A 21,763-nucleotide genomic window follows, 5' to 3' on the forward strand; every position below is an offset into this window, starting at 1 on the left:
CTAGTTAAAATACATTGATTATCCATAACGAGTTTTTGCAAAATTGTTCCATTCCTAACGAAGTGTTGCCAGGCTAGCGAATTTGGTATAAATTATGTTGGTATATTTTTTGCCATTATTTAGTAAACACCCCAACACACATCAGCGGTCAGGTTGGTCACAGCGTTCGCCGCTCTTCACATTTTGAAATCGAAACTCGTTCGTAGCGGTCGTTCGTCGTGACAGCAACAGCGGTGTGCGTGCAAACTGTTTAGAATTTTGATATATGTATAAATAAATAAAGCACTTGATAGATATTTGAGCAGCAGCCCAGTCAGTCAGAGTCATACATATCTAAACTAAACACCGTGTGTGCACGAGACAGATTATTTTGGCATAAAACGGCAGCTACATTTCAAAATCAACGCAAATCGCATTCGGTTTCAATTAAAAGCAAACGTGTCGTCGGCAGCCAACATCATCAGCAGCAGCTACTAACTTAGTACGGAGCTGTAACACAAAAAAAGCAAAACAGTCTGCAGATTTCGTAATAGCAACAAAATCATTTGCTTGTCGCGTCACGCAAAGAATTCAAACGCAGGAGTAAAATCAAAATCAAAAATCAGCTGAAGGCTCGCATACACTCAAACACACATACGGAGCAACGCAATCCCAAAGAGAAATAGACACAAATACATAGAGAGCAGCGAACACACGGACAGCGAGTGAAAGTGCGCGTGTATGTGTTGCTATATATAAAAAAAGAAGGCAAAAGAAAATAGTTGTATCAATTAACTTGCGGTGTCAGCAACACATTTAAAAAGTATAAATCGCCTAAAACGTCTGTAAGCCATTTTGGTAACAGGCGAACAACGCAACCCACATAAAACAACAAATAATTAATATACAGCACAATGAGCGGATACTCAGACCTCACCAAACTGGAGACAAGTCGGTAAGTGTACAAAAAAAAACCAAATAATAAAAAGAGTCGCATGATGATGATAATGATGCTGATGAGGAGCATTTCGTAGTATTAGTGTGGGGTCCAGTTTTTTTTTTGTATTTGGGCTTGGTTAGCGCGAGTTTCTAGTTAAAATTGTGTTTAAATTAAATTTAAAGCAGTTGCTAAATTAAAGAAGGCGTTCTCTCTCTCTTACTCTCTTTGTGGCACCGCACCCCTTGGCCTGGCCACACGGCATTTTCTCTCTTTCGTTTGCACCGTACGATACAAAAAATTTATCGTATGATGCGGACAACCATTCAAAACATGAAAGAAAAAAAAACCAAAGCATAGCCAACGCTTGCTGCCTAATATGACACAATCGGACTATAGCTGTACATACATATATACATACATGCGTGTGTGCTTGTACTCTTATGCATATGCATGTACTCACACACGTTTAAATAAACTGGGATCGTGTGTGCTGGTGTTTGTTTAAACTAAACTAATAAAATCGCATATGTACCTCTCTCTCTGACCATTCCCCCCATCTGCCGCCAACATTCAACCTCATGCGATCAGCAGTTTTATCGCACTGTGACTGTAATCACAGTTGGCTGATGGCGCTTCCATATCATTTATCGATAACAATTTGTAACCATTACTCATCACTACCCTGGCACACAATCACCGTCAAGTGCAAAAAGTAAGACAAGTAATAATTATGAGCCACACGACGCCCTTATGACGACCAGCGAAAATAAAAATAATCAGAATGTGGAATGTGAATGTGATTCACAACAATCCCCTTAAACTTGACTGATTGACGTAGGCACATAACTGCAAACATACTAATGAACTATACTTATATTTGTATGTGGTATATGAGTTTATATATATTGGTGACGTTTTGTGTGCCATTGTGAATTTGTATGACTATAAAATAAATGGTAGTGGCGGTTTTTGCCTTGAAATTGTTGTGACGACCCCGTAATAGTAATGCTCGTGTCATATATTCATAGTTTATTATTATAGAATTGGAATTGTCGCAGGTTCCCATTATCGATTGGCGCGTTTATCGATTATGCTGAGCATGGAGGTCAGACAATATGCAGAGCGAGTGCAAAAAAAAAAACAACATTAAACAAATATTGGTCAACTGACGTTGAAAGAAAAAAACAAAGTGTTGCCCAACTACTGCAAATACTGCTGGCTAACAATCATAACAACAACTACAAAAACAATACTAACAACAAACGGCAACATGACTAGCGTCTGCTGGTGCTGTCGTCTCTTTATCTAACAATCATCGTACAGTTACAGCTGTCTCTCGCTCGCACGCTTTGTCGCATCTTGCTGCCTCCCTCATGCAGACTGCAGCTTTGAAAACATCACGCCACTTATGCGAAGAGAACAAACAAATTGCTTAAGAGAGCGTTGTTCTCTCTTAATGTGTTTACTCGCTCACTTCTTCTCTTACACTTCTTTTCACTCGCTTGCCACGCGAAAATTGCCCTTGCCCCGTTTGTGTGTTTGTCCCCCACATCCAATGTAAGCGGCAGAAATCAGCCGATTTCTGTGTTGTATGCCGCGCAGCTGCTGCGCATGTCCGTCCAAAGAGTTGCCGCTTGTCGCGTGCCTGGCTTGGCCCACTTCACACACCAGACACCGAGAATTTTGGTCAGGTGGCATTTTGGCGGCAAGTAGACAATGCTTAACGATTGACTCGAGCACGAGATAAGCATAAAGCTTCGTCTCGTTTCGTTCCTCTCCCATCTACATAGATATGTGCCGCTTTGCAATTGGTCGTTTGATATGGCGTGTTTCTGACCTGTTTCTGTTGATGACGTTGCCTCTGCCTCTGCTGCCGGCTCTATTGTACAATTTCCCTATGGCACACAAAAGGTCAATAACGTTGATCGCCCTCAATTGTTCGCATTTGGGCTATCTGCGCATCTCTCCCCCTCCTCCTGCTCCTCCCCCCCTGAAGCTGGCGCGTGTCCAAGTTTTGTGTCGTGAGTCAAACTGCGACATTTGCTATAAAAAGAAACGCCTGATTTTTCACTATATTATATTCGCACTTATATAGTAAGTAAACACTTCATTCATTGCCGGGCTAATTACGAGTGAGCTGAATGAGACACAGGCGATAATAGCTAATTGCTGATAAGATAATTGCGTGCTTTGATTCCCATTTTGCATACTTATACCCTGTAAAACAGCTGAGAGCTTGCGAAGCTGATAAGGGTTAATCAACCTTTTAAATATGCATATTCATGCCCTGACTTCGTCTAGACTGTGACTAGCTCAATAATCTGTTGTCCACACGCTCCAGATATGCTGTAGAACGGTTTATAATCGATTGTTTTTATTTCAAGTTTCCTTTTTTGTTATGGTTTTTATTTTGGTATAGCATAGTTAATTTCTTTTAATAAATTTAAATAATAATACAAAATTATTAGGAGAACATTTCTTAGAACTTGTTTATTTCTTTATATACGCGAAATTGATTAAAAATCAATATTAAGTGACAAAGAATAATCAATAATATTAGAACCAAAAATTTTCCGAGTGTAAACTTTAATAGAAGGCATTTATTGCAATGAATTTCCTGTGTGTTCTGTAAATAAGTTTGAAGACCTTTTAGTGCTATCGAAACTGGTAGATCAATAGCAAATGATTGTATACTATATAAGCTCTATGACCACAAAGCCCCGTGAGTGGAAAATCGCGCCCTATAAATATGCATACGCTTGACAATTTGAACTGCGCTAATCGAATTTGATATGTAGATTTGCGAATTGCGCATTTAATTTATGCATATTTATGCTGATACCCCGTAAAATTGCAGATTGTATAAGCTGATTGCCTAAGCAATAATAAACTGCGACGACCTGTTGAGTCGTCGTTTCTACCTAATGAAAATATAATTATTAAATGTTAGAACAGGGTATCTCCTAGTCGGTACTCAACGTTACTGCTTCGATCGATTAGCTTCAATTAGTCTCGGGTTTCGTGGAATGTCTAGGAATCTTACAGGGTATATTCCTCTACGCCATGAGCAGCGGAAAAAAACCTTGACACATGCCCAACTAGACGATATCATTCACTTGCGGCATGACAAGCGCCTTGTTCACTCGGTTAGACAGCCAGAGACGGACTGTGGGCGGGGGAGCACGCAGCGCTCGCGTGTCACAGTCCCACAGTGGTCGTAAGTCGTAATATTACAAGCAGAACAGAGAGCTTAGCTATCAATAGACTACTGGGGTGACTCTTATGCGCAGTCCAAATTTATCAACATTCTTGAACAAGGGCGATCCCGTTGCCTGATCACGCGGCCAGCAGACGACCTAATCTACCCCAACTATGAAGTATGTTCTACGATCTACAACTGTCCCCCCAACTATTTCCCCGCCTTGCCTCTCACCAGTCTGGCTGGCTAGACGCTGCACTAGTTATCGGAGTCAGACGCAACTCAAAAGTTGCCAGACGCCGCTGATAAGCTGTTATGAACTTGTGAGACTTGCCGGCGTCAGCGGGTTAATATGCTGGAGAGACGGACGGGGACGGGGAGAGCTGAGTGTACTCACGGCTAATGGAGAGGCTTGTGTAACTTTCTTAAGCGCACAGACACGTGGCTTGAGCCGCAACAGAAACAGAAACAAACGGACGCACCTAGAGTCGCTTGTCTTGCGGTGCTGTTCAGAAATAGAAATCTGCTGACAGGTTTTTTCAATTCCACATTTTTTTTTTTGTCATTTCCATTTTTCTTTTTTGGTCTCTATTTTTATACAAATTGAATTTGCGACGTCGACGACGACGTCAGGCTTATTTGCATACATAGTCTGAAATGAATTGGGTATTTATCATATTATATGAGCAACACGTTGCGACCAAATTGGCTTTTTTTTTAGGAAGAACAAGTGGCAGACTTAACGACGACGACACGTTTCAAGACGAGGCATCTATTGTCTCATATTATGTTAGATCAATTGGTTAGACAGGTTTCTTTCTTCTTTTTTTATTCCGTTTGCCAAAAAGAACTCTGCCATTCAACTTGTGCTTTTGTCTTCTTCGATTTTATTTTAGGAACTGCCTGCGTCGCATCGCTCGCCACGATGAGCAGCAATTCTCCAAAGACAGCATTGTCAATGTTATGGAGAAGTTTGTGAAGACTGTCAACATTATGGATGATACCATACTGGTGCCATGCAGGCTCATGGATCGTCAGGTGGGTTGAGTTCCTCCATAGTTTTAAGCAGATCACAGCATAAACCTCTCCACACAAAAAGTCGCAAGCTATAACGCTTCTTTTCCACATTCTATGCTCTTGTCTCTTCCTGCAGATCGGTGATAGCACTGATATCCTGCCAGCTGCCACGGGCAAGGATACAACCGCCAATCAGTTGTCGCTGAGCTCCAGTGCCGAGGGCAAACGTGGCGCGACACAGTCGAAGAATGTGCAAGATTTTCTCAATGCCTCCGAGCTGTTCAATCTCTACAACATGCTCAATGCCCTGAAGAACGACCTGCTGTGGACGGCCAATCAGGATGACGACCAGGAAGCGGAGCAACAACAGCAGCAGCAACAACAACAACAGCAGCAGCAGCAACAGCTGAGCCAAGTCGAGACCAAGACTGAGAACAACAGCAACAGCAGCACAAGCTCAAGAGTTGTCAAGGGACATGTGAGACGCACCTCGACCGCCTCGATGATGTCCACCACATCGGTGAGCAACATGAGCGACTCCGATTCCGATATATCGAATGAAATGGATTCGGGACTGGAGTCCGATGGCAACAAGAGCGATAATGCACAGAGCAGCGATGGCAGCGACATCATCGATGCGTGTCAATCGAAATCCAAATCCGCTGGCGGCGATAAGGCCACCGATTTGGCGAAACGCTGCAAGAGACATTTGAATGGTCTGTACCAGTGCCTGGAACAAATGACAGAGGCGGCCAACTATTTGACTGCCAGATACCAAAGTGATATTGGACCCGTCTAGAGGGATGTGTTGATACTTGATACGGGGGGTTATGGGGGATACATTCTACATACACTACGTCTATCTCTATGTCTACACTACTACTACTACTATTATCTATATGCATGTATCATATATATATATATATAAATCGTAACTCGGATATGTGTTTAATCTATATAGTACAACACATATGGATACGTATAATGATGCGGGCGGGTTTTAATCAAGATGTGTGAAAGGGGAATTGTATAGGTAATACTGATAAAGATTACGATAATGCGATAACGATTACAATTACGATAAACTATGTACGTTTAAGTCGATAAAAACCACACACAAAATAGTCGTCGTTCAATTCGTTATTTGTATTTTCTGGGTTGACGGGTACCAACAACAAACAAAAAAAAAACAAGAGTCGGGAAATCAAATGGGAAAACTAAGGAAAAACAAGAATTGTCTGTGAAGAAAAAAAAAAGGGGCAGCAGCTCGACGTCTGTGTGTATATTGTATTTGCATATGATTTAAGATATGTTTATTATAACTGATGAGATAAGATGATGATGATGTTGAGCACAAAATAAAATCAGAGCATTCCTTTAAAAATTAAAAAAAAAACAAAACACGCGCTGCCCCACACAACACACACACACTCTATTTTGGGTGTGGCTATAAAGCGATTGTATACTCAATAACTGCAAGTTGACCCCACGGGTGGAAAGTCACAGTCGAATAGTCAAAAAAAAAAAAGAAAAGAAAATAATGTTATCCTAGATTTGTGTTTCATTTGATGATGATGCTGCCTCGGTCGATATCATTTGATTAAAGCAAAATTGTACATGTTAAATTGCTAAATGTTTAGTCTATAGTCTCTTATACAACAATGTTTAGTTAAGTGTATAAAAACAATTTACAAATTAATCATAACAAATTCGAAATGTTAAACAACTAAAGCAAAATGTTCAAGTACAAGAAATATAATTTCGAAAAAAATCAACAAAAAATAAAACACATGATTCCGTTATTGTAATTGCCAATCCCACAGCGACAGTAACAACAACAAATTGTACATAACTGTATACACAACACACTCTCGACACACACACACACACAATCAACACACACTCAATTGTTGTTGCTGTGCGGCAAGAGAGAGGCGCCGACTTTCAACAAGAAAAAGTGTTAACGTCATATGAGAATTATTTATACATAAATAAATTTTATTTAGAAAATACAAAAGACATATTTATTTTTTTTATCACTCTCTCGCTCTCTGGCCTCTTCGCTCGTCTATTTTTTTCTTTTCATTTTTGTCTATAGCTGTTTAGCTATGATAAAAAGCAATTATAATTATTGATCGATCGCATGTTCGGTGCAAATTCCAAATGGGTCAGCGGTGGCAGTGACCATCAATAAATGTTGTGTGAGTTCTTTAGATTACACGGCTACAGTCAAGACTGCCTATGCTGGCAATTAAAACAACTTTATTTCCCAAAGTATTGTTTTGTACAAAGTTCAGGAGAAATCTTTATTATTAGCCAATGAAATAATAAGGGACTTTGGCAGGCAGCCCAGGCGTATACTTAATTTTTTTACACCTTTACGAGTCGCACACTCTGGCCTAGCGATAGCTCAATTTATTTACAAAAAGTTAACGCAATTACTGTTGAACTTTCCCTTTACCTTGCTGAAAAGTGAACGCAAAGTAAAAGGGTTTTAAAACTAAGCGAGCGCGACTAGCAGATGCCCTGTAATTGGAATAAGCTGACTTAATAAAACTCATTAAGGCGTGGAAAGTGTTCATAAAGTAAAAAAATTAAATACAGTTAAAATTTAAAAACCTTAAACCAAACTGTAGTAAGAGAATGCTCGACTGTGAGATATCACATTTTTTTTAAAAGACACAAAACTAGAATATAATTTTTTTCTGTTTACACTTTTGTCTTTAGTAATTTCCATAAATGTCGTGTGATTGTGCTGAAATTTTCAGAAATCAGTTAGAATAGATAATACAAACAATTAATACAATAAACAAGCTTGCTTTCATTATTTCACGCCTATAGGGTATGTGCAAAGTGCAAGCGTCTGTATTGACTCGGCTTAATGGTGTCACAAGCTGCAGTAATAATAGGTAAAGTGATTATCTAAGCGCATTGTGGACTTAAATCAAAACGCTAGACAATGCCGTAATGTGAATTAATCATTTATTATTTGCTTTATAAATTATTTACTCTCCGACCCACAATTATCTAATATTCTATGCGAAGGGGACTTTACTGTCTCTCGTTCTCTCCCTCCACAAAAACGGAAACGCGAAGAAGAAGCACTATCTAGCTTATAAGTATGTATGTTTACTTGTCGAGAAATCGAAACGCGTGATAAGAATTTCCTGAAAAGCCAGAAACCGGTATGAACTGCAAACGAAAGTTAGAGTAAAGTATGCGTGCAGAGATTAGCTGAGCATGAGTCTGAATCATGGCAAAACAAGAGTTCGGCAGAAGAAATATCAGCTGATTGACACCTGAAACATTTCCATTAAGTGGCACTTTGTTTTTATTTATGGTTTATTTACAGAGCTTCTGAAGAAAGTGCGACCACGCCCACGCGACGAACACTTTTGGCTATTACCAAGTCATAGACTTATCTATCGATCAGACCATGCTATATATACACACAGTAGTACACTCTATTGAGTTGGTAATACAAGCAGCTGGTTATCTGGGCCATTTGAGTGACCATAGCTCGTATCATTCAGACTATCTGACATCAGAACCACAACAATTTAATTAAGCCATGAACTTGTTTCGTGATTTCAAGACACTGTACTTGAGCGGTTTCAACGGTACCATTGACAGACAGCTCCAAATGTGGAACGTGGACAACAACGAGAATGCTTACTCTATATACCCGGTAGCTAAAGAATGCAATTAGAAGTATTCTTGATTGACATGAAGTGCGAAATCAGTCGGTCTGTCTGTGCATTTATATTAACAGTTAAATCTCAGTTCTCTCTCTGCTTTGAAATGAGGGAAGTAAAGTCTAAAAAGATTATCAAAGCTTATCCTAAACTTCCCAACAATTTTGGATCTTCCGGGTATCTCATAGTCGACTAAAGTAGTTCTGTTTGCTTCAACATTTTTGAAGTAAAGTTTTTTAAGATTATCAAAGATAATTCCAACATGGCTATCAACTTTGTTTTTTTCCGCGTATCTCGCAGTCGAGCAAGATCGACTCCAGCTTGTCGACTTGTGCATGTTGAGCTTGTTGGCTGGCCGAGGGACTTTTTTTCAAGCGCTGTATTGCTAAGAGTTCTGACCATATTCAATTAACGCCTTTGAGCCAAATCAATTTCATTGAAAGGCTTCCGTGTGAGCAGAAAAAGGCAAATACAATATGAAGCGACAGCAAAACAAACGTATAAAACTAGAACTGATTTTATTAATGATAAATCCATAGAGCTGAGGGCCGGGGTCGGGGCCGGTGCTAAAACCATTTGCAAATTGCGACAGTTTCGTTTGCGTTCGTTTATCATTAATATACGAGTAGTATAGATATATTTTTATCTCTATAGGTAAATATATGGTAGACAATGCGCGTCAAAACTTGTTTTGTAGGACTGCGATTCTAGCAAATAGGCGGAAATTGAATTTTTGGTAACTTTGACAGCGGACAGCAGACAACGCGACCGTTAGTTAAAAGCAGCTTCTTTTAGACCCCCAAGCGAAGCCGGAAATTCGATAAACATGAATGTTTGATATGGTCGGCAAATTAAAACATTTTATTTGATTTCATCTCGCAACATCTTCAGTGTTCAGTGTTCAATGTGTGTCCACTTTGTTTCATTTCCGTTTGTTGACCCCTCACCGCAGTGCCTTGAAGTTTGGGACATAAATAATACGTATTTTTAAGACATAACAAGTCAGAATTGCGTTACATATCAAAACCTACACCAATCCCATTTATTGAAATCGAATATTCTATTAACATATATACTATATATCGTTTGCAGTTAAGCTCGTCTTCAACCTGTTTTTTTCTGTTTTTTTTTTTGTGGCTAACAAAGAAGAAAGTTCACGCTGACTCAGCGCTTTTGTGGTAGCACTCGAAATTCAAGTTAATGTAAGCATGTAATTGTTACGAATACGAAGAGTATGCCCTCAATTTGTTGTTGAAATAGGGAGAGAAGAGAGAGGGCAGGTGTATTTGGGGGACTCACACGATCGCGGCAAGGTTAAGTTTTGTCAAGGTCTGCGAATTCTTCAGCGAGCGCTGCTCGAAAGAATCTCAACTGCACTCGGAAACAAATATTATCACGTGTGAATGTGTGTGGCTCAGCATGTGACAAAATAATGTTCAAAAACCCATAAACTTCAAACTTACAGCTTGCGAAATAACCAAAAAAAAAACCAGTTGCAAAGCTGCAACACGACGTGAAAAATACTCTATTTAAAAATTTGACTGTTTAAAATGGACTCTATTGCGATATTTTAAAACGATTATTAGTCAGTCTACAATTTAGTATTTTTGGCAGTCATCGTCCTCATAATATACTAAAATGAGTGTTTTACATATGTGTTGACTTTTGTTTGGATCGTTAAACAATTTTACTATGTAAACATTGTTTATGTTTTTTTGTTAACATGTTAAATGTGTGACTGCAACTTAAAGCGTGAATAATTGGCGTTTAACTCCTCGTTGAACCATGTTTAATATACCCATTTTAGGGTATTTAGCAACAGTATATTATACATGTATTTCGAATTAAATATAAAAAATATGTATTATGAATATTTCGGCCTCTCTGCATATTTAAAATACTTCCGTTGTGTTTGACCCCAAGCTTAACCCCACCACCATGGCGGAAGTATGTCAAAGTGTAAAAAACAGGTATAAACCTTTATTTTTAGATTTATCAATAAACAATAATTATCGACTAATTATTTCCGTTAGAAGCTTATCCAAGTGATCCAATGCCTTAGAGAAAAATTGTTCTTCCTGTTAGCCAAATTAACAAAATAGCAAAACAAAAAACAAAACTCAGCTGTCAGTGTTTCATTCATGCATTGATCATGAAGATCGTTATATGGGTAGAACACAATGAGTATTCATGGGTTGTAGTACCTGATGTGATGCGAGTGTTTTTTTTTTTTTGGTTCTAGCCATAAACAAGATTAGAATTCCGCATTATGCTGTCATGAGGCCCGTCTCCAGTCTCCCCATTCATTGTTCGAATAATTAGAGCCTAGGTACGAGTGCCAGACAAAGAGAGAGGCATAGAGTAGTCGAAGTTTTAAACATTTGCATGCTCCGAAATATCACATTAACAATGTTAACAATATACGAAGCTGGCTTCAGCTTTTGGCTATTTCTCTGTCGCTCTGTCTCTCTGATGGGCTGGCGGCCAAGCGCTTGGTTCATGGCTAGCGAGTAGTACAAAGTCCGAAAACTCGAAATTCCACACATAAAGCAACCTACCTACAACAGCTCTTACAAATCGCTAAATCATGACGACGACGGCAACGACGACGACGGCGGAGATGCCGATATATTCATTCACGAACATTCTGCGACACCAGCCAGTGTGACCACATCACAGTAAATAACAATAACAACGACATCAACATCAACATTATCAACAGCAGATTTCCTTATTTATGCGGCTTACATGCGAGAGTGTGTGTCTCAAGTGCTTCAATCCGGAATATCGAACGCATTTCTGAAGTTCACTTCATCATCGGCAGCAGTCTCAATGTGAAATAAACGCTAATTGAGCACTCCAAGTTAATTAGCCTCAGCAGCAATCCCCCTAAACAAAGAGCAAAAAGCGCAACAACATCAACATAAACATAGCTGAAAAAAATCAATAACAACAACAAAAATGGCAATTGTGACGTCAGTTGCTCGTAGGTTTCCCAGTTTGGACTTCTGATTCAGCGACGGACACACCTGACTGGATACCTTAACTCGATATCCAGATTCCACATCGATATCGCTAATATGTTATAGGGGAGGGTAGAGGGGGCAAGGGTTATGCCGGTTCTAGACAACACAGCACAATACAATTCAGCATGAAACATCAGAAAATCCCGCGAGGCGAAAAAAAACCCAACACTTAATTGTGGCATTGGACTTTGAACCGCACGAAGCTTTTTTTGTGCAAAAGCTGCCTAGGATATGTAGAGCATTGTAGACTTGTATGTAGACTGTGAGGAGAACCAGAAAAACAGCTACGCAGCAGACTCAGTCTCACAGGCATCCATCGAATCTGTTGTTGACAAAGATTCTGTGAATTTTTTTTGCCCATTGCTGCATGACACAGCGATTTGTGTTGCGCTTTTATTGCCACTTCTCCAGGTAAATGGAAACCTTTGGCTTAACCCCAATTTGGCATTTCATGACATGATATTCAGCAAGCGTTGCAAAAATCAAAACAAAAAATAGAGACAACCAAAAATTGAAACGTTAATGCGTAAATTAATTATTTCTAATGCGTATCTACATTTGGTTTTACCTCGAGCAGAAGTGGCTGGCTGGCTGACGAAATCTTGAGAACTGGTCGCACATTTTGGGGCCGGCCATACACTCACACATGCACACACATTTGGGCGCTTTGGGGGTCGCTTCAATGCTGACCATTGCATTGGGCATCGACAGGTTGTTGTTTAATAAACAACAAATTCGTTGTTGTGCCTCCAAAATGAAGACATGCTTGTGTGCATGTGTAAGTGTGTGCTTCATGCATGCATTTGTTTGTGTGCACATTTACATGCTTACACGTGTATGTGTGCACATTTACATGCTTACAAGAAGAGGCGTCAAAGCTCACAAAGCACAACAACAACAGCGCGGAGAGTCATTGGACTAGTTTCATAACTGCCAAAACAACAACGCCACCTCTCGACCCCCTAACACCCCGTCCACTGTCCATCGGTGTGACTGCCGCCGCCGCTCTGCTCGCCGCACCTGCTTGCTGTTGCGGCGCAAGCGCAGCGCGCTGCTCGCTTTGAATCTGAATGCCAAGCGTTGGGTATGACCTTCATGGCTAAAAAAAAAACAGCATTGTTGGCAGCGACGCGAGCAGCAGCTGCGAGTGCGAGTGCGTTGAAGCCAACACAGCTAAAGTATCAGTTTATGGCCAAAAAGCAACAACAAATGCAAAAAGACGTTAAAAAGCAGCAGCAACAACAACAACAAAATAACAACACAGAGAGAAAACATGTCGTCGTTAAAGCTTTCATGACATGCGCATACACATTATGTACTAGAGCTTGAAATCGAAAGCTGCCGATGCTGTCGCTGCTGCAACTGCGACGTCGACGGCGCAGACTACAAAGCCTGCGACTGAGATTGCAAAAACGAATTGAGCACGGAAAGCTTCAGAGGAAAGTAGTTGACTAGATAATACGCTGCAACTGCTAATCGTAAGCGATTAAAGCTTATACTACAAGTAGAGTGTAGCTAACAGTTTACTCAAAATACTAAATGTAATTAAGATAATTATACTGTTTATTAAGATGCATATTTTCTGTAATTAATTCATGAACAACTGCGCCTTTAGTTTGGCATACCCTTCACCAACTGATTTACAGCGCAGCTGGGTATGCTTGGAATGTGGTAGAGCTTTTTGGTGCAGCCCCTCTGCACTCTCCAACTGTTGCATTCATCTACCAAAATTACCTTTGGGCCCATCGCCAGGGGCGCTGCTGCGAACCAGTTTCGCATCCTCCATTCTCCTCATTCGCAGCTCAACTCACACAATAGTACTTACATATGTATGTATATATGTACAATACATAGGGTCGGGCCTCCGTCGCAGCACTCCAATTAAAGCTCTTTTGTTGTTTTATATGTTTTAAGCGTGCGTTCCAATACGATTGATATTCCAGTCGGACCATGTCTGATGTCTCCCCTCGCTATCGCCTTCCTCTCTCATCACCTTTATTTGCATAATTATCAACAGGTTGCTGCGCTCTTCTGTCTGCTTATTTTCCATTGCTTTGCTTTTTTGCTGATTTTTAGAACATCTTTTTGTTGTTGTATTTTTTATTGTTTTTATTTTTAACCAAAAGAGAATATTACCGCCAGGCATAATAATGAACGAGACGGCGACGATTATGTCTGGAATTTCCACTTGCGAATAACGTACGACAGCATCCAGCAACGACGCTGGACGACTGACAATCAACCCATCCATCAAGCATAAGCAGGAAGAGACATCGGTAAATAGTTTTAACACAAATTGGTCCTTTATTCATGGTAGATACATACGAAAGATAAATGATAACATCTTGCTCATAATGGGGATGCTTGAAGAGGCCAAAGTCCACTTACGGAAACATAACCTCAAGCCAAGTTGATTGAAATGGAATAGTATGGAATATGTATGTATATATTTTCTCACAATGTTAGTTTTTTATTATTTCACTTATCAATTTACTTTTTAATGTGATTTACTTATTTATTACTCATAGGAGTTTAAGACATTGAACAAGCTAACCCCAAAAAAATTGGAACGAGTCAAAAATAGAGTATACGTATGTAGGTAATCATTCTGGGAATTATTTGAGTACTCCCAATTTCAGTGCTCAGTTGTTCCCAGTATTAGATGTGATCTAGCGACTAACCACGAAAATATCCGTCACGGAAATTTACTGAATAACGTATAACGGTATCATATTAGTTTTCTCCAGAACTACTTGAATGACATTTCCTTTCTACCAGTCTTATTTCACTTTATTGACTATATGACTACGTTTATTCTACTTCTACAATCTAAATATATATTTGTAATATACGCGTACTTCTATAGTTGACAGTTTGTTGTAAAGGTTTATTTTAATTATCAAAAAGCTCGTTGGATTGTCTTAAGGTCGCTTAGAACAGAGTCCCAAACAAAAGGGGACATATGTTATGTATGGTAAATTATTTAATTATTGCAGCTAAAGTTCCCCAGAGAAAAAGCGTATTGCGCATTAACTGGGTAACTAAAGTTCAGTATTTTGTGGGATGCGCATAAATTTGGATGTTCCGATGTAGAACTCGTAGTATTTGCAAATGGGGGGAAATGAACCTTGATTCCTTCACTTTTGCCATTCAAGTGTCGCGTTCGTCCGAAACTCATTAGTTAAATGGGTTCTGGACACCAGACGCGACGACTGACGTAAGGCGGAGCAAATCGTAAGGTTTATTGAGTGCAACTACATGGGTTAAGTACGGGGATCAAGTGCTACGGGATCTACGAGTACAACTCAATTACGAAATGTAATACATAGTACTAAAGAGTAAAAAATAATTAGCTACTTAAAATTAATTAGCGGGGATACTTACTCCATATTCAGTTACTTTCAATACGTTTGCACGTTTTGCCGACTGGTTTTCATTAAGTTTATTATCACGTTACATTATTCGCTTACACGTTTAAATATATAGTATGTATATAGTATATTATGTATGCTATATGTAGGGTTCTAAGTATAGCGTCTATATGCATAAATAATGAGTACACAATACAACACAACACAATTACATAATTAATTAATTAATTACAACCAATTTGACCCTCCATACATTGAATTCGAAATCAGAATTAATTTTTGCCAATACGCGTGTAACAAATTTCAAATTCAGTTTCAAATTCCGATTGAGTTTTTTGATTAAAATTCATCGAAGAACGAAAACAGTTAAACAATTTCGTATTCTACAAACAATTTTTGGCAATTTGGCTAAACGAGATTTTCTTTGTTGGATGGATATATCATAATTGAAATTACTTTACTTAAAATGCTACTTTCATAATTGTATTAATTGATGTACTCTAGATGGATACTATATAGTATATATGTATATATGAATATGTGTGTAGATTAAGTGAAATGCTACAAAGTCTAGTAATGAGCTGTAGATTAATTGATAGTACTACGTTTACGTGATGAAAACGCAGCACCAAAAATACTTATGATAATGAGTGCGATATGTTCGATAAGTTCGATAAAAACACATCTAAATAAGGTTAATGTTTTTGTGATCTTCTCTAATTGCACACGATATTTGGGCTAAGGTCGATATTAAGTATAGATGTTTGACTAATTAGTTGATTGTGTTTTCAACACTGCTTTTTCCGATTGGGCTTTCAAGTAGAAACTGTAGTGATTGATGAGAAACTATCGAGAATATTGCAATTAAAACTAGAGTAACTTTTTTTGTGTTTGACTGATCGAAAAAACGAAACAGAAATCAATTAACTACTACGATTAAATAAATGCTATTAAAAAACAATTTACTTTCACTACAGACTATCAATTGAAGTTATGTATACCCATTAAAACTACTTTATGTGTATGTAAATAACCGTATAACCTGCTGTCTGTCCTGAAGTCCATCAATTGTTTCACTTATCTTATATTGTTATAGTTATTGCACACGAATTTCTGTTTAGTCTGAGGGATCTTGGACTTGTTTTTACCTGTCGTCGTCTTCTTGACCTTCTGCTTAATTCTCTAATTTGATGATAACGTATATGATGTATTGATGAATTCATGATTATTATTGGCTGTCAGTCAGTCAGTCTATATATTTGATACCTTAAGCTACTCCTCGTTAAGACCACTCAGCTGATAGCTTTGATGTTCCAGACTACGCTTCAAATCCACAATAGTGCTAACAATAAGCTGCTGCTTGTTGGCGCCCTCTGCAGTCACGTCCTGCATGGAGCTTTTTGCCGAAACGGACATCGAGAGCTTCGATTGTTGGCGCTTGTTGGAATGTCCCATCGATTTGGGACGCTCACTCATATCTATAAAAGTTAGTTGGGATATACAGAATGTTTTCAGATGTATAAGATAATTGAGCAAGTTCAGGATTAGTTAACAAAAACAAAAGATGCTTCGGCAGAGAATCAGAAATAAGGAATATGATGGAATATACAAATGTAGGATAAAACAGCCCGGGTAAAATGTGAGCCTACAATGTAAGGATCTTCTCACTTACCCAACTCTAAGTCAAATGTCTTCTTAATGCGCTCGAAGGAGCTGCTACCTTTGTAGACCTTGCGCTTCAGTGGCTCGCTGTGTGGACAGTAGAAATTGTCCTGACTTTCGGTTACATTGCGATTGCTGTAGTCCATATTATTATAGGGTTGGGGCTGCGGTTGCAGTTGTTGCTGCTGCTGCTGAGGCAAGTAGTTGTGATTGGCCAAATCCTCCAACTCGGAGTCGCTGCCATTGGCGATGATTTGGCGTCGACTGCCTCGAGGACTTCCCCGTGGACTATGCCTTGGGCTGCCCTGTAGGCAACGTCCGTTTAACTGCAGCTGTGGCGATTGCGGTGGCTGCGGCTTGCGTGGTGGCAACTCTGGCGGCGCATTCTGGTTCATGAAGTTGGTGAGATGCGTCTTGCGAGGACTGCATCTGCCCGGCTTAGGACTATTTGGCGGCGAGGCTCCCGCGTTTGTCTCAAACTTGAGCATCTCGATGCGCTTGTTAATGGCGGCGGCCAGCTCGTGCTCCAGCGGTGGTGTTGGTGGCACAGGGCCTGGTTGCTTCTTAGACTCCACTTCGCTATTCTTGAGCATCTCCACGCGCTTGTTGGCCAGCGGATTGAGGCGTCGCGGACTGGCGACGGGCGTGTCCCGCGGAATGCTGAGCAGGAGTAAGTAAAAGAAAGTTATTTGAGCGGATTAGGAAAAGTACAACGTTAGACGAACCTTTGCAGACTGTTCTTCAGCGACTCGAGCAACGATTCGGCCTCCATGATGAGTTGCTTATACTTCATGTCCGCCTCCAGATCGGCCTTCATCAAGGCCTTTTCGCTCTCCGCAATGGTCATGAAATGCGGCTCGTTGGCGTTGCCAAAGATCAGAGAGTTGGAGCGATTTGACAGAGGCGAAGTCTTGTAGATCCTAAGAAGATTAATAAACAGAGATTACTGTTAAAGTAGAGTTCTAACTTCGACTCGTGCTTAGACCCTACCTTTCCTTTGGTCCTAGCAGCTGACGACGTAGGCACACCGGTGTACCGCCTACGCTGCGACTGCCACGCGGTTCCCTCAACGGGGAGGTGTTGACCTTCTCGCGATTCTCGCAGCTCTTCTTACGCGTTTTGAGGAAACGCTTGCGACGTCGCTGCTGATCCTGCTGCTGTTGTTCTTGCTGCTGGCGACGTCGCGAACGTGTCGAGGAGCGTCGCAATATCATTGGACTCGCATTCGGATAATACTGACAGCTGCCCAGATTGCGCTGCAATTCCTGACGCTCCAGCACAAGCACCTCCTGCATCGAGGACGTGTCAATGAAGTCAATGTCGAGCAGCTCGTCCGTGTCGCACTCATCGCCCGCATCCTGTCCGGTGTCTAGCTCCGAAGCGCAGTCCGTGGGATCCGAGTCGCTGCTACAAAGTCCGGGGGAAAAAAACACCGAAAGTGAGCAACCTCTAAACCACTTAAGGAGCCTAATAAGTGCGCCTACCTGAGAATGTCGGTCTCCTTCTCGTAGACATAGCTCTCGTCAAACTTGCCAATCATCTCGTTGAGCGTGGCCTCATCGTCACTAACCAGAAAGGAGTCACCGACTGCCACTCCCACTCCAACGACGTGCTCCGCTAAGTGGCGGCGTTTTATGGTGTGCGCTGCATGCGCATTTTCCACTTCAGTCGAGGACGATGATGAACCCTCTGAGCAGTCCGCGGCTAGACCAACAGCACCCTTCTTAGGGGTTGCGATTGCCAAGGCTGAGGAGCTGGCGGTGGTTGAGGTGGTAATGCTCGCGCGCACTTCCAGCTCATTGCTTGACTTGATGCCTGACGAAGTGGTGGAAGTGGTGCTCGCCGCATCCAGCTCCATTCGCAGCTGCGAGTGCTCCACGGTGCTATACCAGGGATTCGTGCGTATGCGAGGGCGCTGTCTAGGCGAGGGAGCTGCCAAATAAAATTTTTACATGTTAAAAGGGTACAGGATTTTTTTAAAGCTTAATGCAGGCTGGTGCGAAAATGTAAATCAGTTGCAGTTCACTTTTAAGGAAAAACGAATGAGTTTTTTGAGGAGCTTTAAAAGTTAATATGAGAAGCTAATTGGAGCTTCAATTGTATCAAATAGATCCACAAGTTCAAAAGGGCTTAAAGTACTTTAAGGCGGCTTAAGTGTTTTAGGGTTTAGGAGTGTCGCAAGAGGTTGAAAAGTTCTTAGCTGAGGTCAAGTACTTTAATTAGACTACTCACATTCAAAGAGCTTGCTAGTTGCTTGGCTGCCACGCTGCAGAGCTAGCGGACTGGGCTGGGGTTCCAGGGTGTTGCCAAAGTTGCTTTTGGGCAGCGGATCCATGGGCGACATCTCTTCGATGCGATTTAGACCGAATTTGTAGCGCTGTGCTTCGATGGCCAGCGTATTGACTGAGCGACTGGGAAAGTAGTGGGTGCCGCTGCGCATGTTGATGTAGTACTCCGGAGCGGGAGGATTCGTACTCGACTGGGAGTTGGCGCAGGGCGAGGTGCCGTCGGTGGAATACCCCGTGGAGTAGGCGCTCTCCGGGGAGGACAGGCTGTGTGGTCGCGGACCAGGCATAAAATTTCCACGTGGCAAACCGCGAGGTGCTCTCATCCTATTGCCAATGGACATGGAAGGCGGTTGCGGGGGCTGTGGCTGCGGTGGCATGGTCAAACTCTCCACAGAGTCATCCAGCTGTACGGCCGCTAGCTTAGAGGGCAACAGTCGACCATAGAGCACGTGCGTACGCGATTGCTTCGACTGCGGTTGCTCCTCCTCCTCGTAGACCAGCTGCAGACTGTTTAAATTCTCCGAATTCGGACGCTGATAATCCTGAAGCGGCGGCTGTGGACGCAACAACAAAGCACCCACCTCCTCATAGTCGACTTCATCCTCCTGCTCCAGCTTATAACTGGTTTGCTTGGCCGTCGAGTGCATTGAGGGCTCCTTGGAGCCGGTGGACCACGACAACGAGGATATGGAGGAGGAGGAACAATTGACACGGGACATGGGCGATTTGTCGGCGCTGTTGGAGCTGCAGCTGTCCTTGCTGGGTACGCTCAACTGAGGCTGCTGCGGCTGCTGGAGTTGCTGCAATGGTGGCAGCGTCTGATGGCGTTGATAACGCTGTGGCGCATACAACAGATTGTCCGACTTGGGCGACGTGATGGTGTCTTGATCCGGCGATTGCCAGCCATAGCGACTGGGAGTCTACAGTGGGGATAGAAGTAGAAGTTAGTACCATTTTTGGAAAGGATTCCTGCTCACTTACATGACATTGTATGGGGGAGACTTCGCGACGTCGTACAGGACTCGCAATGCTGTGACTGTTGCTATTGCTGTGACTACCGCTGCTGGTCAACACGGGACTCGTGGTCGACTTTAGATTGCTGCTCTGCGGCAAGGTGCCCGCCTTCTTGCCATGACTGCTGCTGCCACCTCCAGAGCTGCTCTGGTCCGTCTGCTTGTGCTTGCTGTTCTTTTTGCGTGGACGCACAATGTGCGTCTCCATCCAGGAGCGCAACTTGGAGCCAAACATAGTTGCGCAACTCTTGTGCTTCTTAAGTGTAATATAAATGGACGGATTGTTGCTGCTGCTGCAAAATGTTGATTAAACAAAAAGGTTCCATTTAAATTGTGGCATCGCTCAAAATGCAATCCCATAATGTAGAGCACACAATGCGAGAGCCAAGGATTCAAAACTGACTCCTGGGGCCACTTTGCCTTGATAAGAAAATCCATTTATGACAGCACACAAAAGAAGCTCGAGCCGCAGCTCAACGAGCGCCCATAAATGTATGCTATAGTTTTATCCAAACTGCAAAGGCGACTGCGTCTATGTGTGAGTGAGTAAATGACTGTGTGTGTGTGTGTGCGTGTTTGAATGAATGTGTATGTGAGAATGTTTGTGTTGGAATTTGATGCGAAATTACCTTATTCGCAAATGTCTGCTGCCTCATAATATCCTTTACGCCTGTTTTTATTGTGCGGCAACGAGATGAAAGGCCAACCACACACAAACACACACAGTTACAACTACTGTTTGTGTGTGTGTGACAGAGGGCAGACAGCGCGTTATCTCTGTGTGAGTTTGTTTATTTTTTGTTGACGTTTTTCAGGCGCACACACACACACACAAGTACAGCAAGAACCGCACTTCTGGGGGTAGTTTGTAAGCTGAGATGCACGCCTATTGCCGCATCAAGGACTCCTGCTTCTGCTCCCGTTCCCGTTCTTGTTCCTGCTGTGCGCTGAAGTTACTCAACGTTGTTGTGTAAGTGTTAGTGTGTGCGTGGGACTGTCTGTGTGAACTGGCCGTCACCCTCCCCGTTTTGCGGAAGCTTACGTTTGCCTGCGTTGTAAATCTCCAACGTAAATGTCAATTTTTATGTCAAGCTATTTTCAATTGTTGTTGCAGCGTGAATATTTCGTTTCGATTTGATTTCTTTATAGCTTTGTATCTCGTTACGTATGTAAATTCTCTAAATGGTTATTATATGCAAGTTCCGTTCCTTTTATTTTTCTATTTTTAGTTTATAGCGTGTAGAAAAGTTTTACCGTTGTTTTTCAATGCAAATGAATTTAAGGATATGCGCGTTTTGAACGTATAATTTAAAAAGCAGAAAGTTGCCTACTTTTAGGCTGCCAGCAGAAAAGAATTTTCTCCTTCACATTTTACACTGTCTAACGAATGTTATGTATTGGTATGTGCATGTGTCGGTCTTAGTAGGATTTATATTTTATTTTTGGTGGTAGCAAAATAGCGTGTGTTCTGTTGCGCGGCGATGGTAAAAAGAGAGCGACTGCCAGCGCCGAAGTGAAAAAAGCAACTGACGGAATGCGCAACCACCAAAAACGTTGAAGCTACATTGTTGCG

General features: G+C 41.5%; 2 protein-coding genes across 3 annotated transcripts; one reads left to right on the forward strand and one right to left on the reverse strand.

The window, feature by feature from the left end:
* The first annotated feature begins 197 nt into the window (after positions 1–197).
* On the forward strand, positions 198–7,152 carry LOC132792071 (probable serine/threonine-protein kinase dyrk1). Its single transcript, XM_060801298.1, has 3 exons — positions 198–934; positions 5,015–5,156; positions 5,272–7,152. The coding sequence occupies exons 1-3, from the start codon at positions 894–896 to the stop codon at positions 5,932–5,934; spliced, it is 846 nt and encodes a 281-aa protein (XP_060657281.1). The 5' UTR covers positions 198–893; the 3' UTR covers positions 5,935–7,152.
* A 6,984-nt stretch (positions 7,153–14,136) lies between these two features.
* LOC132792060 (uncharacterized) lies at positions 14,137–21,690 on the reverse strand. 2 transcript variants are annotated; one of them, XM_060801285.1, is made up of 8 exons: positions 20,820–21,690; positions 20,159–20,480; positions 19,122–20,097; positions 18,374–18,821; positions 17,880–18,296; positions 17,615–17,809; positions 16,900–17,549; positions 14,137–16,705 (listed from the first exon to the last, which is right to left on the reverse strand). In XM_060801285.1, the coding sequence occupies exons 2-8, from the start codon at positions 20,423–20,425 to the stop codon at positions 16,500–16,502; spliced, it is 3,159 nt and encodes a 1,052-aa protein (XP_060657268.1). In that variant the 5' UTR covers positions 20,426–20,480; positions 20,820–21,690; the 3' UTR covers positions 14,137–16,499. The 2 variants fall into 2 exon arrangements, with proteins under 2 accessions (XP_060657268.1, XP_060657267.1); XM_060801284.1 differs by having other exon boundaries at positions 20,159–20,483.
* Between the last annotated feature and the right edge of the window lie 73 nt (positions 21,691–21,763).

Source organism: Drosophila nasuta, chromosome 3 (genome assembly GCF_023558535.2).
Source record: "Drosophila nasuta strain 15112-1781.00 chromosome 3, ASM2355853v1, whole genome shotgun sequence".
Classification (NCBI taxonomy): domain Eukaryota; kingdom Metazoa; phylum Arthropoda; class Insecta; order Diptera; family Drosophilidae; genus Drosophila; species Drosophila nasuta.

Bases quoted from the DNA above. Each gene is read 5' to 3' on its own strand.
- LOC132792060 (XM_060801285.1), bottom strand. From the start codon at position 20,425: ATGTTTGGCTCCAAGTTGCGCTCCTGGATGGAGACGCACATTGTGCGT. The intron at 17,810-17,879 runs GTAGGGTCTAAG...TAATCTTCTTAG, and splicing joins CTGCTAGGACCAAAGGAAAG to GATCTACAAGACTTCGCCTC. The intron at 16,706-16,899 runs GTAAGTGAGAAG...TAACTTTTATAG, and splicing joins GACATTTGACTTAGAGTTGG to ATATGAGTGAGCGTCCCAAA.
- LOC132792071 (XM_060801298.1), top strand. From the start codon at position 894: ATGAGCGGATACTCAGACCTCACCAAACTGGAGACAAGTCG. The intron at 935-5,014 runs GTAAGTGTACAA...ATTTTATTTTAG, and splicing joins ACCAAACTGGAGACAAGTCG to GAACTGCCTGCGTCGCATCG. The intron at 5,157-5,271 runs GTGGGTTGAGTT...CTCTTCCTGCAG, and splicing joins GCAGGCTCATGGATCGTCAG to ATCGGTGATAGCACTGATAT.